Genomic DNA, 16779 nt, shown 5'->3' with positions numbered 1-16779 from the left:
ATCCAGATCAAGTCCAATGAATGCCTAGTATGACGTACAATCCACATGCCACGCGCCGCCATCCATGCCGACCACATTCCATCCAGATAAATACCTCACCTCGATACACAGCAAACACGTACATAAATACCCCATCGCCTTCCCTCACGGAATATCCCAAACACAAAATCGGAAAATGAAATCCACTCTCTTCCTCCTCGCGCTAGCCGGCGCTGCCCTAGGCGCAAAAACATGCACGCCGAGTTTCGATTACTGCGCTAATAAGCTCATTGCTGACAAGGGTATTTCTTCAGTCCCTCACGCTTCCATGATGGCAAGTACTAATGGATGCAGGCTTTACCGAGGCGGACCTCGAAGCTGTTCTCAAGGGGACGGATCTGGAGACTGCGGACCTGAAGAATGTGCTCTTCCACTGCACAAATCCTGGGGATGTGGGGCATGCAAAGCTGTGTCCTAATGGGTGTACGGACCCACCTACGGAAGGGAGTCATGGTTGTTAGTTGTCTTGAGAATTTTTGATATGCTGGTGGAGCACATGCTAAGAAGTTCCTGTGTTGGTGTATTGGTGTATTGGTGAACGTGGAAGGTTGTTACATTGAAGTTGTGCTATACAACTTGTACAATTTGCTGGCAAAGTCATGTCATGCGATATTCATCACTCGTTTTAAATCACGCAGTGAAAGAGGTTTCACAAGATAATCATCGACCCCCGCAGCAAATGCCTGTTGCTGCATCGTCGCCGACGCGACTCCTGTCACGGCCATGATGGCAGCCCGGGGAAGGGAATTCTCCTCCTCGTACTCTCGAATCTTGCCCGTGGAGGTGATCCCGTCCATAACTGGCATGGAAATATCTATCGCCTGTTAGTTGGGCCATGAAGCTCAAAGGATGCAACCTACCCATCAGGATATAGTTGAACCGGTGCTCGGACTGCTGGTACTTCTCCAGCGCCACGAGTCCATTATTCGCTGTCTCGTAGCTGCATCCGATGCGACGCATAAAAGTAGCCAGTATCTTGAGATTGATATCATTATCGTCCACTATCAGGACATGAAGATCGACTGTTCTCGAGGCCTTGGGTGTCGAGGCACGGAACTCGTCCACGGTTTCCTCCACCACGGGTGGCGACTCGGTCTGTTTTGCCAGGGCAAAAGCTTCCGATAAGCTACGCCCACGGGATGGGATACTATCGGCATGGCCGATATGAGGCGCACCTTCGGGCAAGCTGGAAATTGTATGCAGCGCGCCGATAATTTTTCGAGGCGTGAGTCTATCCTGTTAGTTTCGCACTTGCTCGGAATTTGGTGCTACTTACGGTTGAGGAACGTAGACCACATCCAGCTCTTTCGTGACAGGATCGATTGGTAGGTTACTACCACACTGTCCTAGTATGGCCAGTCCTCTCAGTTCTGTAGTTATTGGCTGCTTTCCATCCATCTCGGCCAGACTGCTCTCCTCGATAATACCAATATCGCCCTTGGCTTGAGACAAAGTGTCGGCAAAGGAGACTGTCCAGCCGGGCTGGCTGAGGACTGCATTACTCAGAGCACTGCGGACTGACAGCCTCCTCTTCGCGTCAACGCTCAGTCTTCGGCCTGAGCTCTTCAGGTTGGAAAATACGTTCAGTCCGACCAGGCTCACTCGGGAGACCGAACCACTCTCTGGTTGCTCTTGCCCAGACGCACCACCCACCAGCGTATCGACAAATTCGACCGGAATGTACACTTCGAATTGAGTTCCGGTACCGACGGTACTCTTCACATCAATCTGGCCACCCACATTTGTCACTAATCGGTCGACGATACTGAGTCCGAGGCCAACTCCTTCGGTCAGGATGTTCTCTTGAGTAAATGGCTGAAAAAGTTTGTGCTCCAGGTACTCCGGAGAGATGCCACATCCGGTATCTGTGATTGTCAATAGAGCATACACCCTCTTCGTGCCGCAGGTTCTCTCTATCTTCCTGGCGAGTATGACCTCAATGAAACCAGACTTGGTGAACTTGAATGCATTGCCGAGCAGATTCATGACGATTCTGCGCCATCCGCCAGGGATGGCTCGCACTTTCCAGTCTCCCGGCTCAACCCGGACAATCACTGATAAGTGGTCCGACTCCTTGGCGTTCTCGGTGCCCTTGGCAGATCTAAGTCCCACTGTTGGCCCGCTGGGCAGGTACCGGCCTGCAACTTGGGAAGCGTTAACCAGGGACTGGTGACCTGCATACAAGGTGTCCGCCACATCCTCTACCAGAGTGTCCAAATCGAATTCGCACGTTAGTTCCGCGAGAGAGGTCTCAGTATCCCCGTCATTCTTTGCGTCTGCACTGGTCAGATTGTTGATTTTCGTAAAATCCAACCTGCATGTATGTTAGTGAGATCCCACCGACGGAGTTGCCAACCTACAGATAATTCAGCGTATCCAACAGTGTCAAACCACAGGTTTCAATCATCGTGAGCATGTCCTGTTGAGCCGGTTGAAGATCTGTCGAGTGCAGCAACTCTAAGCTGGCAAGCATGCCATGTAGCGGTGATCTTAGCTCATGGCTCACTGATGACAATAGATCTGATTTAGACTTTTCCGTCGCCTGCCAGTCCATTTGAGCCGCTTCGGACACAATTGAGTCACCGTATGCTTTGAGATAGTACAAATCGGTTTGGCCAAAATGTCGTTGGCCGTCTGATGTCCACAAGAGCGCACCGGCGAACCAGCGCGATGTATTCCAGTTCCACATTGGGAAAAAGAGGAGCGACCTGGCCTCCGGAATGTCTTGCACCAGACGGAGAATGATTGCGTGATGACGCGATCCCTTTGCATCCGTGAGGTGGCCACATTTCTGACTAGTACAGTCAACGAGGGTGCGGTTATCGAAGATGGTGCCTTTTGGGTAGGCGGCAAACAAGTCATGCAGCAAGCCTTCTGAGATGTAATACTGCGAGGTACCGCGATTTGCAGATTCCGACGACGCACAGCCCAAAGGCTCGCATACCCTCTCTCGCCAAGGCCCGGCTGAGGATAGGCCCGCAGAGAGGATACCAGAATCGCCGTCCTTGGAAAGTATGTCCAGGTCACTCATGCTAGGAGAGCAGGAGCTAGAGACGTTAGATTGATAACGAGCAGTGCCAGGCGAGACGAACCTCCGAGCGTTACTTCGAGTGGCGTCCAGGAAAAGCACGCCGTCTAGCTGCATACATTTCTGAAGTAAAGTGCTAGCACGGGAGAACAAACGCGACATTGAATGGGATACAGTGCTGCCCTCGATAACAGTCACCGAATTTCTTCTTCCGCGGGTTCTTGAGAAGAACTGGTTTGGCGAGGTCGCAGGAGTTTGGGAATGTGTGTATTGTGGCGAGCCCACGCTACATCTCTCAGAGATCGAAAGATCTTCAATACCAGGGAGGTATGATGGCCGTCTTTGGAAGTGATAGTTTTGCTCAAGGTCAGGGACGGCCTGACCGCTGACGAAAGTGGTCAGACCATTGATGAGCCGCTCTGCTTGAAGGTGATGCTCTTCAGCCGAGCTATCCTTGATAGTACAAGCGACCAGGTCCGCAATCTCCTGCATGCTTGCAACCTCGCTATCTCCAAAAGTCGGATGTGTCGTCTTGTCTACAACACAAACAGCGCCAATAGTGTCTTTGTTCACATCATGGATCGGGACCGCGGCGAAGAAGTGGATCACCTGGTTGTCATGATGATTGTCCTGCGTGAGATCACGTATGACGCATCGGGTGCTGTTGGCAATAATGTTGGAAGTGTCGACGACATGAGCCTCAACCAGGCGCAGGCTCAACACCTTTACTTGGCGCTGAACCTCCCCGTCAACGCCAAACCCCTCCTCCCCATCTAACCGGAGAGAAGGTGATGCTTCCGCAATGATATTCGCCCGTCCATGCTCGAAACGAACCACAAACGAGTGGCTGCAGCTGAACCGATACGTCGCCAATTGTGCGTAAGCGGTCAAGGAAGCCGCTGAACTTGACTTGTCTCGCCTATGGGTTGCAAGTCGCCCGCTAGTTGGCTCGGAGCGCTCGTTGATGTCATCCTGAGAATGAGCCGAACGAGACCTTTCCAGTCAGTAGAGACTCGTTTAATGCAGAATGAAACATGAAACATACTCCTCCTGCTCTAGGACTGTTCCTTGGGCAGTGCTCAGGGGAGGCGGCACCGCAGAGCCCGACAGTGGCATGATCGAGTTAGCGACGCATCCTAGACTTGGTCATGCAAACTTGCCCGGTGATCAGAGATCGACGCAGCAGGGCAAAGCACAGGGAGCCGTGAATAAGAATAGACGGAGAGTACATGTAGTGAAATTCGGCGAGGCTGATGAAGATTTCAGATCCTGGTCAAACTGTGGGGGAGAAAATCTCCGTTTGTCTAGACCATGGTCAAGGAAATAGTCAGCAGATAGCTAGGTAGACCAGACAATCCAGTCTACGGTGTCATTGGCCGTTCACCCAGATGCTGAGCTCACGGGTGGCTCGGGTCGATCACTGACTTCAGGACGTGTCCGTGGTTCGATCTCGCCTAATGTCACCCTGCTGCTAAGTTATCCCGCCGAAACTACAGCCAAGACCGCAATTTGCCTGCAGTACGATACCGACAGTCGGCCTTGCGATCCTTGAATAATACAAGGATCAGGCATGAATAGTGTTGGCCATCTAACAGTGTTGTTTCATCCCTAGCTGGAGAAGAAGTGCGACGGAGACGAGGAAAGATGGGTCGCAAATCGATTCATTGGACTGTTTGGCTCGACCAGAGAAGAGCCATCCATCGTCATCAATGAGGACTCCTACTCGGTAAGCTAAGGTACGTAGAATGTTTGGTTCCAGCATCCTCCTCGCCATGGGCCGTGGATCGGTCCGGAGATACTGTTATTGCGGGGGGGGTGCCGCATGCGGAAAGTGGTGCGCAAACCAGTCACCGCATCAACCGGAGATTTATTCCACAGAGCATGACTCGTAGGTTCGTGAGATCAAGCAATGTTAACATTGAAGATATTACTCTAGATATCAAATTTGATGAGGTTTCAGGGCAAAGAATAATTCCCAATGCTGCATGAGGGTCAAAGATATATATTATCCCATGACGGACGAATCAGACGATGTACGTTATATAAAAGTTTGGTCTTAGTCTTAAGACCATATCGGTATGCCTGTTTAACTCTTGAATGTGCCTGTGAAGCGAAATTGAACCTTCCAAGCAACGCAGGACGAATTTCATCATTGTCCAGTCTGAGCAACTCGCTTAGAATACAAAGGTAGATTCGTAATCAAAGTCTCATACAATGACTGAAAAGTGTATGACTTCATCTCGGATCTGGACCTCGGCTGACAGATAGAGACATTAATCAACGGGTCCAGCTCTCTTGATTGGAACCGATCTCTTATGAAAGGTAAAGGTAATCACCTAATCACTCTCAGTGGATACCGGGGGAATCCCGACAACCGTAAGATCTGTTAGGCAAAACCTGATTGATTTTCCTCTCAGTGTTCTACCGTGGCTTATGATGATATCTCAGTGGTTGAAACCAGTAGACTGCTCCCCGTCTCCGCCATTGAGGACAAATATGTGCCTTGTGAGAATGGAACCCAGATAGCAATAGGTCGCAGAAGAGTCCGTAGCCTTAGAACAGAAAGGATCACTCGCGGGTAAACCGGACGGAGGCCAGCAACGATTGCATTGTATGTGTTTCGGCAGTCTGAGATGGACCGGACAGTGGCAAGGCAATACGATGGCGTAGTAAAGGCAAAGCCAGCGATCAGCAATTATGCTGTGAATCGGCTTCGTCCTGTCTGAATCACAGTGCCTGCGAAGGGTTCATAGTTGGTTGGATAGAGAAAAATGCTTCAAGATCCATCGTGGAAAAGTCAAAATCCCATCCCATATCCGACAGATTGAAATCCGGAAGATCCTCGCTGCTCCCAACACTAGCAGAGGCCTCCGGGATATCGCTTTGAAGCGGGTTGACTTGAATGTTTGGCATTGTGGGAAGGTACCCTCCCACAAAGGTGTCGCCAGGGAAAGCTTCTCGCAGATTTGTCTGGCTCGATGCTACACCACTAGAATAGGGGTGAGCTGATGCCGGGCCCATAGGGTTTGGCGCATATGCCTGACCCTGAACAGGTCCAGGTGGCACCCATTCATAAGACGGGTGCAGTTTCTTCAGGACAGTTTGTATAGCTGAAATAGAGCTTGTTATGGGATCGCCCGGCCGCATGGCTCCAAGACATTGAATGCCCACGTGAACCCATGGAAGGTGTGTGGGAGCAGCTTTCTCGTTATACATGAAGTCGTAAATAAGTGCAAAGCAGGCGCTGGTCAGGAAGAAGCCATGATAGCGAAGTTCCTAACGACTGTTTAGCCCCAATGTGTGTAGAAATCCGGTGTATTGCACAAGGGGAAAGCATACCCGAACAAACTCATTGACGATAGCAGCCTCACATAGATGATGGAGAGTTTTGCACGCAGCGTGGACCGCGTGGTCGCACGCGTCATTTAGCCACGCCGGCATTTCCGTCGGGCGTTTGGTGTTGAGTCCAGTCTCGGAAGAAGAGTTTTTGATATCGCGCCGCCACCGCCCGCGAAAGATCAAGAACGGTCGAAATGTCAATAGAATCGTGTGATAGTACACTATCTTTCTTAGCTTGTCCGTCCATTACTCTGTATATCAGTGACTTACAGGTTATGAGAATGGCCTGCCGGACTCCGACTTCACCAGGCTGGGGGCATTTGTCAAGCCCAAACCCGAGAGCAAGCTTCATCTTCTCGTCGTAACAACGAAGGTCTTCTGCGATGGATTTGGCCAGCTTCCACATTTGCAGCAATGAGTCGTGTGGCCGGCCGTAAATTTCGTTTGCTGAACGAGCCATGACATTCGTAAGGTGAATGAGAATGAGAATGAATGGATCCTTGGGAGGTGCAATGCCAACGTCCCTGGACGAGAGCGAGCTTGGGCGACCGAGATGAAAGCAAATCCAGCTGGCGAGCCGTCAGCAGGGCGACCTTACAAAGGCAGAATTAGTGACCAAGGACGAACGTCTCGTAGAAAAACAAGGACCAAAATGTCAATCGTCTTTGCTCCACTATCTCCCTACCCTCTCCTCCTTCAGTCGGAGATTCCTTGTGCAATCCAGCTGAGATGGCCTTCCTCGCAGCTGTGCCCAGGTAGAGAAAGGAAGAATTTGGGCGCCCTTGCTCCGTTTGAAAATGGGCGTACTAGCCAAGCGTCAGGCATAAACTTACACCGCCAAGGACAGAATATACTTATCATCGTCAAGGACAGCTGTACAGTCTCGAGATTCACCACGTCGTCCAAGGAGTGACAAGACGCCTTGACCCGATCGAACAGGATGTCTCCCCAGCGATAATGCTGTGTACCCAGGGATCCCATGGCCAAAGCCATCAATAAGATGGAGTTGACACAGGTGTCAGAGTCGGTACGAGAGGCGGGAAGATACAAGTGTTCTAGCTGGCGCTCATAAAGCTCTTTAGACCAGAATGGTACCAGATGATACAGCGTTGATAAAAATCGGTGCAAAAAAATTCTGGCGAGTTCATAGGGCAAGAACATCACCGGTGCAGCTGTGGTACCAATCCCCTTATTGGGATCATGCGTCTCGTCTGGAGTACCGAAGAAGATGCCGCGAACACTGAACATATCGAGCCCAGCCCCAGCCTCTTCGACTTCTCCCTGCGGCTCCTCGGGACGAGTGGTTTGATTCGAAACCAAGCCCCGGTAAATCTCATGCATAAGAGTGAAATGGGACGTGGGTCCATAATATAGCTGCACCTTGCATGACGGAGATGCCATGTGCGTTGCCGACACGCTGTTGTGGAAAGTATAGCAGGCAGATTTGTTTCGGCGGCCTAACGGCTGGGGCAGCGGTGAGGATGGCTGATGTGTATCAAGCTCAGAGCGCGCAGATTCATGGGAAGCCAGGCCCTCGCCTACGGTGCCATGCTTCCTTTTCTTGCGTTGTCGGATCACATCCCGGTAGACACATGGAGTGTTCCGCACCTGACAGGTCTTGCAGGGGTTGTCTCCATTACACTTGATTTTTCGCTTTCTGCATTCTTGACAGGCCTTGGGTATCCGCCAACCGGATGGTTCTCCTGATTGAGGGGTTTCCGCCATCCAGCAAAGAAACTGAGATAACCGGTCCCTAAGTGGCAAGTTGTTCTCATTGCTTTGTCCTTTGTCGCTTACGGGAGAAAATTTCGGATTTACGTCACGTGATTAGTCCGTATTTCCGGATTTGTCCGCCACGCTGTTTTGCTACGACATCAAGGCTGGGGTGCGAAGGCGTTGTGCGATGTCTCTTTCCCAGCTTGGTAACACCTGAAACGTAACGAGAGGGTTAATTATGTGTGGCGAGCGAGCGAGACCTCATCTATTGCTCTCACGGAGTATCCCACCAGGAATAGCCATGACTCCACGACTTTTCAATACTTCCTTGATGCATGGGCGATTTGCAAGCTATCCACAAGAGCAAAGAGCCATTGTACAGATGTATAGAGTAGAATATAGCCATTTATCAAACCGCTCATACAACTTCAGCCGAAGCAACTAGGCTGCGCCTGTACGGCAATGCCTTCTGGTTGACTCGCACAGTTGGACGCAGCGATCGGAGCTACTAGAAAATAGGAGAAATCTCTTTGAGATGAGCCGATACTGTGACGGAGAAGGAGGCCTAGTGTGATGAGGATTGACAGTACTCCGTTCTTCGGAGAGACTTGATTCAGCCAGGAGAGCCTGCGTCGGATGCGTGACTCGACACTCGGGTCAAGGATGTTCAGGAAAACGACACTCCGTAATTCGGAGAGACTTGATTCAACCAGCAGAGACTGCGTGTGATACCTGAGTCGAGTCCCGGGGTCAAGGACGATGAGGGGTTGCTTTGTTTCGTCCCAACCAGTAAATGCGCAATTGCCAAGGCATACCTCGCCCCTTGGTACGGATGAGGGGATGGGAGTTCTATTTGCCGCGAGGATGGGAAGAGCTCGGGTGCTATGGCAGCTTGGCAAGGATGAGCAACAGAAAAGGGTGAGACAGGATAGGATATGACTTTCATACCGATGCAGGACTGTGTATCTTCCGAGTAACATGAAAAGTTCACAGCAGCGCGCCTCTTGCATGTAAAATTGATAGTGACTTTGTTAAGTATGCGATGAGATATTGAGCAAGTTCCCCGGCCGAATGTTTGGAGATTCGAGGATGATATGCCTCATCAAACCGATGGATGTATTCTAACTGCCTGTGGCCTAGGAGAGATCAGTGCCATTACTCGAGTTTCCTTCTAAGCGGAAAGTGACGCTTTAGCTCTTCTTTTGATGCCTCTCTCGGGCTCTCACACAACTCAATGAGGGCAGTCGCCAATTAGGCGATTTATTCAAACATCAAACGACCTTTTCCCCACATCCCACGCCTAATGCTCCCCAACGTTTCACCGTCATTGGTCATCAACACGTCCGCAACTCAGTTCCGGGGTTGTGGGGAGAAACAGCGAGAGCTAGAGCGCGGGGAGGAAAATGAATGCTTGCCAAGTCACCGCTTCGGCCGGCTAAGCCTCTCAGTGTTTTTGACCAGCGTCCTCTCTTGTGCTCTCATAAGCATCAGTTTGGCACAATAGCCCGCCATCTGATTGCAGTTGCGGGAGTATGCAGGTGAGTGTATATCAATTGAGTTTTATGATAACATTTTGTGTTTTGTTTCCCGCACTCTGCATTTCTCGTCATATGTCAACTTACGGAGGTTTTCCAGGTAAGTTTGCATTCCTCGCCATCGAAGGCAAGTGGCTTGTGCAACTCATAGCTTCAAACCCACAGCACTGCCGCATAAACTTGCCTTAGCTGATACATACACATTTTCGGGTCTTGGCACTTGCCAAGGCTGTATTTAAGTTCTCGTGAAGAGAGGGACAGTCTCGTGGTCGGACCCGGATTGGACACCAGCTGAGGGCCAAGAAGCATCGCTAAAACGTTAATATGACCTGGACCATTGGATTGGTCGCTGGTTTCTTGGGGCGAAGCTCCTACGCGGCTCATTCGCCAATCTGCTGTCTACCAGTAGCACCAACGATGGTCAGCATGTCAGACAGTCAGTGCGTAGTTGTCAAAATGTGGTTGTGCCAAGCGACTAGCTGGAATTATGCATCATGAATCACCAAAAAAGCAAGGGGACGGCAGACATGGACTTTTCGTGGTTTTTCCTCCGGTCAGCACCTCGGAATTTGAGCTTTGTCAGCTTTTCCCTCCCTGTTATCTGCCGTGTGACTACCGCTAAGCTATACCGTCTCTTCAACCTCGGTGCCAGTGACTCGCTTTGATCACCAGCTCTACCCCACGATACCGATCCACCCCCGGATTCGAGATTCTGTCCCCACGCGCTTCCGACAGTCACTCCCGTCCTGACGTTTCGGCAGATCAGAGTCGAGACTCGTATCCGACGTGAGATCAAGCTATAAATTACCGCTGCTGCATGATTCCTGGAGAGCTCATTGTCGCAGTGATCAGCATCCTCATCGACCTTTGACAGGTTCCAACGCCTTTTATCTCGTTGTTCCCAAATCCGGGAACGATAATCTTTCGCAAGTCATGGCGGAGGAAAAGGGCACGTCTGAACTCAAAACAACTCTGGCTCATGAGTCAGCTCATGAGGCCGCCAGCCGTGGTCAGGTTGCAACGGACCAATACGGTCGAGCTTTGGTCGAATTCGACCCTGCGGCGGAATCTCGCCTTCGACTGAAGATTGATCTGTACATCGTTCCTACTGTCTCACTTCTTTATCTGTTTTGCTTCATTGACCGAGCAAATGTCGGTATGTTATTCCCACCACCTCTTATCGTACTCTGTCTGACTGACGATCCCGTCTCAGGTAATGCCAAGCTCGCCGGGCTGGAGAAAGACCTTGGCATGAAGGGTTACGACTACAATTCCCTCTTATCCATCTTCTACATCAGCTACATTATCTTCGAAATTCCTTGCAATATTGCCTGCAAGTGGATTGGCCCGGGCTGGTTCCTCCCCGCCATCACGCTGGGCTTTGGCATCTGCTCGCTTGGCACGGCATTTGTCCACAATATCCACGCCGCGTCAGGAGTCAGATTCTTGCTTGGCGTCTTTGAAGCAGGTATGATGCCCGGAATCGCTTACTATCTGTCTCGGTGGTACCGTCGCAGTGAACTTGCCTTCCGCCTGTCGCTTTACATTGTCATGGCGCCGCTGGCCGGCGCGTTTGGTGGTCTGCTGGCTTCGGGCATCCTGTCACTGGATCATTTCGGTGGCCTGCACACGTGGCGCATGATTTTTGCTATCGAAGGCATCATTACCATCGGTCTAGCGTTGATCTCATTCTTTACTCTTACCGACCGGCCTGAGACTGCTCGCTGGCTGACGCAGGAAGAGAAGGACCTGGCGATCGCTCGAGTCAAGTCCGAGCGGGTCGGAACCACGGAGGTGCTGGACAAGATTGATAAAGCTAAAACGCTCCGGGGTATCTTCAGCCCCGTGACCCTCGCCACCTCTTTCATCTTCCTCCTCAACAATATCACGGTCCAAGGCCTAGCCTTCTTCGCTCCCACGATTGTCAGGACCATCTATCCACACAGCACCGTGGTGGCCCAGCAGCTGCACACTGTCCCCCCGTATGTCGTCGGAGCGTTCTTCACTGTGTTGTTCCCGTTCCTCAGCTGGCGATTTGACCGACGCATGATCTTCTTCGTGATTGGGCCCCCTCTGATGATGACGGGATACATCATGTTCCTCGCCAGCACTGACGCGATGGTCCGCTATGGCGCGACGTTTTTGATTGCTAGCGGAGCATTCGCTTTTGGTGCTCTGTGCAATGCGAATTCATCCAACAACGTGGTGTCCGATACTGCGCGGTCCTCGGCCATCGGAACCACGGTGATGATGGGTAACATTGGTGGCTTGATCTCGACATGGTCCTTTCTGCCCTTTGATGCCCCTAATTATCACATTGGCAACGGTCTCAACCTGGCGACCTCCTCCATGACGATGATTCTCGGAGCATTGCTCTGGGGTTGGATGCGGTGGGATAACAAGAGACGCGAGAAGGTAGACGTTGATCAGGCTCTGGCTGGCCTGTCGCTGAGGCAGATCCAGGATCTCGACTGGCGCAATCCTGCTTTCCGCTGGCGTGACTAATCGGTGGTCTGTGCTTCTATCTTGCCTCGTGACCTTTCTGCGCTCACGCGTATGTCAATTGAATAATGACTTGCTTGTTGTTTTGTTGTATTATGAGACCGCAATGGGTCATATAAGAATTATCAATACGACTGTTTATGTAAGATCTATTATATCCCTATAACCACAGTACTACTGCCAAATGTTCATTGGTTCCATTGCCATCCTGTCCATGTGGTGGGCGGGATAAACCAATCAGGGTCGGTGGTTTGTCATTCTCTGTCTATTGCATGAGACACTGTCCAGTGGAGACCGTCAACCCCAGACCCCAGCTTGTGCACAGGCACCATCCAGTAATAATCTCCACGACTCTCAATCGTATGGTTAATCTTCGGAGAACACCGAATTACCAACGGTCCAATCAGGCTAGGCACACGCGGAACCACACTTTCTTGCGAAGCGTCGGAGGAATCGCTGCTTGAAGTTCGATACGCTAGTCGCCGCCGTCATTGACGATCTTTGTCGCTTCGGACAAGGACCGAATAGGCCTTTCTCGCATGCCATTCTGCGTGGTAGAATAGTGAGTATGCACTAACTCCGTACCGCGGGGCTACTGCTGGTGGGAGAGCATGGTTTGAGTGCCGAGCAAACGCTTTCCTAGGTTGCCCGATGTGTTCTTGATGCTGTCAATAGTTCACCATATTCTTGTGCGACTGGCGAATTAAACATGTCTATTAGAACCTCCGAGAAACGGAACTTCGAGTCGGGTCCGAGTCTAAGGTGAATCTAGATTGAAAACGTCCCGATCTTGTGAGGCATTTCCCAGTGCCAAGCTGTCTCTCGGTTTCGGAACTTGACCGAGCCTTCATTATGCGGAGAGGAGGGCAACAAACACGCACATGGACTTCATGAACTTGTTCATTGAATTGTTTTTTGAAGTGACTGAGAAAGGCGAATAAACTTGATGAATGTGTGAGTTATTGAGTACATTTCGTCTCTTGAGTAGCACTCACAACATACAAGGCAGAGTATAGACTTCATGCGGAGAGCGGGAGCAAGGCTTTTGGCGTAGTCAAGAGCTCCCAAGCTCTCAACTCCAGACTCTTGAGTAAACCTTAGGTGGGCCAGAGAAGAGATACAACCCACGCCTTCTTGGCACCCCATTTAGGGCCAGTCGGTCACCCTCCGTTTCACGACCAAGGAATCCAAATTGCCACTGACAGTGAGTCCCAGCCGCATGGACAAATGCGTCCATCTTCGCGATATCTTCGCGTTGGAAATGCGACTAACGTTAGTTTCCTGGTCCTGATCTCGGAGATTTCGACCCCACGCTTCTACTCCACGTTTTCTCCGCACTGTTCATGCAGGGTATAAAGCTGGGTAGTGATCGTCTGCTCATCCCTGTTTGTCCAACGCACTTCTCAACTCTTTTCTCCCCATCTCTCCTACTTGATATTCTGAGCACACAAAGGACGAGACGATGGCAGGCGGTCCAAAGAAACCCGTCAACATCTTCCGGTTGAAAAACCTCAGCGAGCCAAAAGAGGTCTTCAACTGGAGACTATGGTTCGCAGTTCTCTCATTCGGCCTCATGGGCGCTGCCCGGGGTGTCGATGAGGGTTTGATCTCGGGCGCTTTCAACTCGAAGGATTTCCAACGGACGATCCACTACAGCCAGTACAGTGCTGTCGAAAAGGCGAACATCAAGGCGAATGTGTCATCAATGGTGCAGATCGGCTCTGTCGGTGGTGCTCTCTTGTAAGTTCTAGCTTTTGTATTTAGTTGGCAGACTTTCTGACCCAAGCAGCGCCTTCCTCGTTTGTGACCGCATCGGTCGTATCTGGGCTACTCGTCAGCTGTGTGTTCTGTGGGTTCTTGGTATCGGTATATTCATGGGCGCAAACGGAAACCTTGGAGCCATCTACGCCGGTCGCTTCATTGCAGGATTGGGTGTCGGACAAACGGTCGTGGTTGGCCCGGTCTATCTCGCTGAGATTGTGAGTATACATTCGCGTACAGTCTTGACGCAAAGCTGACAGTCATGGCTAGGCCCCGGCGTCCATTCGAGGTCTCTGCACCTGTGTGTTTACTGGTTTCGTGTATCTCGGTATCGTCCTGGCCTACTTCACCAACTACGGCTGCCAGGTTAACCTCGGAGATAACACGCACAAGCGATGGGTGAGTGAGCCGGCAACCGCTTGAGGTTCAATCGCAGCTGACAACCCCGTAGGAAGTGCCAACCAGTCTGCACATCATCTTCGCCGGCCTGATCTTCTGCCTCTCCTTCCTGCAATACGAGTCTCCTCGCTTCCTGATCAAAAAGGGCAAACACGAACAAGCGATCCGCAACCTGGCGCGCGTGCGACACCTCCCTGAAGACCACGAGTACGTTGTGCAGGAGATCACCGCCATCGAGCTGTCCCACCAGGCCGAACTCGAGGCGACCATGGGCGCGGGCTGGCTCGGCGTCATCAAGGAGACCTTTTGCGTCCCGAAGAACCTGTACCGCATCTACCTGACTGCCATGGCGCAGGTCCTCTCGCAGTGGTCCGGAGCCGGCTCCATCACCCTCTACGCCCCAGATCTCTTCAAGCTGCTCGGCATCACGGGCTCCAACGAGACCCTCCTCGTGACCGGTGTCTTCGGTATCGTCAAGCTCGTCGCAGCCATCGGGTGCGCCCTGTTCCTGGTCGACGTGATCGGCCGCAAGCGCGCGCTGCTCATCGGTATCACCCTGCAGGCCATCGCCATGATCTACGTCGCCTCCTTCCTCACCGACGTCCCGGAGATGGGCATCGTCCACGACTTCGTCCTGCCGAAGGCGAAGCAGGGCGTCAGCCGCGGCGCCATCGCCATGATTTACATCTCCGGCTTCGGCTGGGCCCTGGGCTGGAACTCGATGCAGTACCTGCTCACCGCCGAGCTCTTCCCGCTGCGCATCCGTGCCCTGGCGACCTCCATCGCCATGACGCTGCACTTTGTCAACCAGTACGGCAACTCGCGCGCCGTCCCGAACATGCTGCTGCCCACCGACCAGGGCGGCATCACCCCCAAGGGCACATTCTGGTGTTTCGCGGCGGTGACCATCCTCGGTGGGCTGTGGGTGTTTTTCAGTGTGCCGGAGACGGCGGGCCGGTCGCTCGAGAGCATGGATAGCCTGTTCGAGCTGCCGTGGTACAAGATCGGTTTGTACGGAAACAAGGACGCCGAGGAGCGGGATCAGGTGGTGTCCGAGAAGATGCAGATGGCCGAGGAGATGCACGGGACCGCGATGCACCAGGAGACGGTGGAGAAGTCGAGGGTGTAGGCAGCTGCGGTCAAACATATTTGAGCCATGATGTGGAACGCATGTTAATGAATTTATTCTTTGCATTAATTCACGAATTTGACGCTGAACCTGAAGGATCTGTATCTACTGGTATAATCACAATCCGCGCCTTTCGCGACGCATCCTCTCTAACAGCCTGCTCGTCTCTCCTTGACAAGCCGTATCTCGACGTCGGGACCACCTCCATCCCATGCATCTCGTCCAGCTCCTCCCACGGGAGATCAACCCGCACCATGATCCCCCGTGGCCGGAAAAAGGTGTCGTTCCACCGCTCAACCTTCCTCGACAGCCTTGAACCCTCCTCGAACCCCGAATCCGTATCCGCTGGCCTCTCCGAAGCAGCAACAATCAGATTCATCTCCTCGCGGTTCCGCCTCGCTTTGCGCGCCACCAGCACAGCGGGAATCGCACCAAGCACGCCGGCCATCATCCCGCCCAGCGCGAAGACGCCTACGCCCTTGGCGACTGTCGTGGCCCATTGTCGCGGGGAGAGTTTCACCTCCTCGTTGAGGTCGTGGGTGAATTGGGTCCAGTAGTGAGGGGAGATGTCGTAGTTGGCTAGGAAGGGAGGATACGCGAAGCCGGAGGTGAAGTAGTCGTGTTTCGAGGGGATTTGGATCCCGCGGTTTGGAAATAGGGTGGAACTTGTGTGTTCTGATGGTGAGGAGGAGGGTGGGAGAGGTTGTTTGGTGTCTGGTTCTTGTTCTTGTCCTGGTTCTGGCATAGTGGGAGATGCCTCTGAGGGTGTATATGGGGGTGGAGGATCCGATATAGATGGATTGTTGTTATCGCTGAGGAAATTCATGTTCGTATTCATGTTCACCCTGGTGATGCCAGAGATTCGTGGGTTTGATTCTGTTGAATAGGCATTTCCGTGTACGACTTGGGCGGTTTATATTGCCCTGACCAATTGACTGGATGAATCACTCCAGGCGTCAACATCGTCATCGTCCCTGGAATAATATGCGAGTATGACTCGACACGAGATCGATGACTGCCTTGGAATTATTGACGGTGATAGGCTGGGATATGCCTCAGGCTCCCATGTTTTGCGTAAATACGAGGTGTCGATCCCAAAGGCCGATGAGGCTACGAGTTACGAGTACTCCAATTTGCTCACAAATGTTGTGCTTTTGCAGGTTTTTTCTACTCCAGATTTCCTCGTCATATAATCCCTGCTGGGTCCGTCTAAGCCACTTTGAATTGCTCACAGAGCGAGGCTTATTCGCGATAAGATCGACTCTCGAGCCAATAAAGTCATGGCGCAGAATGAGTCACTCTGATGCTGGGTCTAGACGGAAGTTTTGATA

At 52.0% G+C, this 16779-nt stretch overlaps 6 protein-coding genes across 6 annotated transcripts; 3 read left to right on the top strand and 3 right to left on the bottom strand.

The window, feature by feature from the left end:
* Positions 1–175: 175 nt before the first annotated feature.
* Positions 176–500, top strand: Aud_001899 (uncharacterized protein; the record flags this gene model as incomplete). The annotated part of the gene is made up of 2 exons (XM_043295901.1): positions 176–281; positions 334–500. The coding sequence occupies 2 exons, from the start codon at positions 176–178 to the stop codon at positions 498–500; spliced, it is 273 nt and encodes a 90-aa protein (XP_043151836.1).
* Positions 501–641: 141 nt separating this feature from the next.
* Aud_001898 (hybrid sensor histidine kinase/response regulator) lies at positions 642–4183 on the bottom strand (the record flags this gene model as incomplete). Its single annotated transcript, XM_043295900.1, has 5 exons — positions 642–838; positions 900–1270; positions 1316–2353; positions 2400–4061; positions 4113–4183. The coding sequence occupies 5 exons, from the start codon at positions 4181–4183 to the stop codon at positions 642–644; spliced, it is 3339 nt and encodes a 1112-aa protein (XP_043151835.1).
* A 1611-nt stretch (positions 4184–5794) lies between these two features.
* On the bottom strand, positions 5795–8131 carry Aud_001897 (Zn(II)2Cys6 transcription factor; the record flags this gene model as incomplete). The annotated part of the gene is made up of 5 exons (XM_043295899.1): positions 5795–6343; positions 6407–6627; positions 6677–6975; positions 7034–7212; positions 7286–8131. 5 exons carry the CDS (start codon positions 8129–8131, stop codon positions 5795–5797), a joined length of 2094 nt encoding a protein of 697 aa, XP_043151834.1.
* Positions 8132–10590: 2459 nt separating this feature from the next.
* Aud_001896 (putative MFS transporter) lies at positions 10591–12162 on the top strand (the record flags this gene model as incomplete). The annotated part of the gene is made up of 2 exons (XM_043295898.1): positions 10591–10813; positions 10871–12162. The coding sequence occupies 2 exons, from the start codon at positions 10591–10593 to the stop codon at positions 12160–12162; spliced, it is 1515 nt and encodes a 504-aa protein (XP_043151833.1).
* A 1459-nt stretch (positions 12163–13621) lies between these two features.
* Aud_001895 (putative MFS quinate transporter) lies at positions 13622–15448 on the top strand (the record flags this gene model as incomplete). The annotated part of the gene is made up of 4 exons (XM_043295897.1): positions 13622–13899; positions 13949–14138; positions 14191–14319; positions 14372–15448. The coding sequence occupies 4 exons, from the start codon at positions 13622–13624 to the stop codon at positions 15446–15448; spliced, it is 1674 nt and encodes a 557-aa protein (XP_043151832.1).
* A 70-nt stretch (positions 15449–15518) lies between these two features.
* On the bottom strand, positions 15519–16193 carry Aud_001894 (uncharacterized protein; the record flags this gene model as incomplete). The annotated part of the gene is made up of 1 exon (XM_043295896.1): positions 15519–16193. One exon carries the CDS (start codon positions 16191–16193, stop codon positions 15519–15521), a length of 675 nt encoding a protein of 224 aa, XP_043151831.1.
* Between the last annotated feature and the right edge of the window lie 586 nt (positions 16194–16779).

This window comes from Aspergillus udagawae (genome assembly GCF_001078395.1).
Source record: "Aspergillus udagawae IFM 46973 DNA, scaffold_10, whole genome shotgun sequence".
Taxonomy (NCBI): Eukaryota; Fungi; Ascomycota; class Eurotiomycetes; order Eurotiales; family Aspergillaceae; genus Aspergillus; species Aspergillus udagawae.
This window is presented reverse-complemented; position numbering and strand designations above follow the sequence as displayed.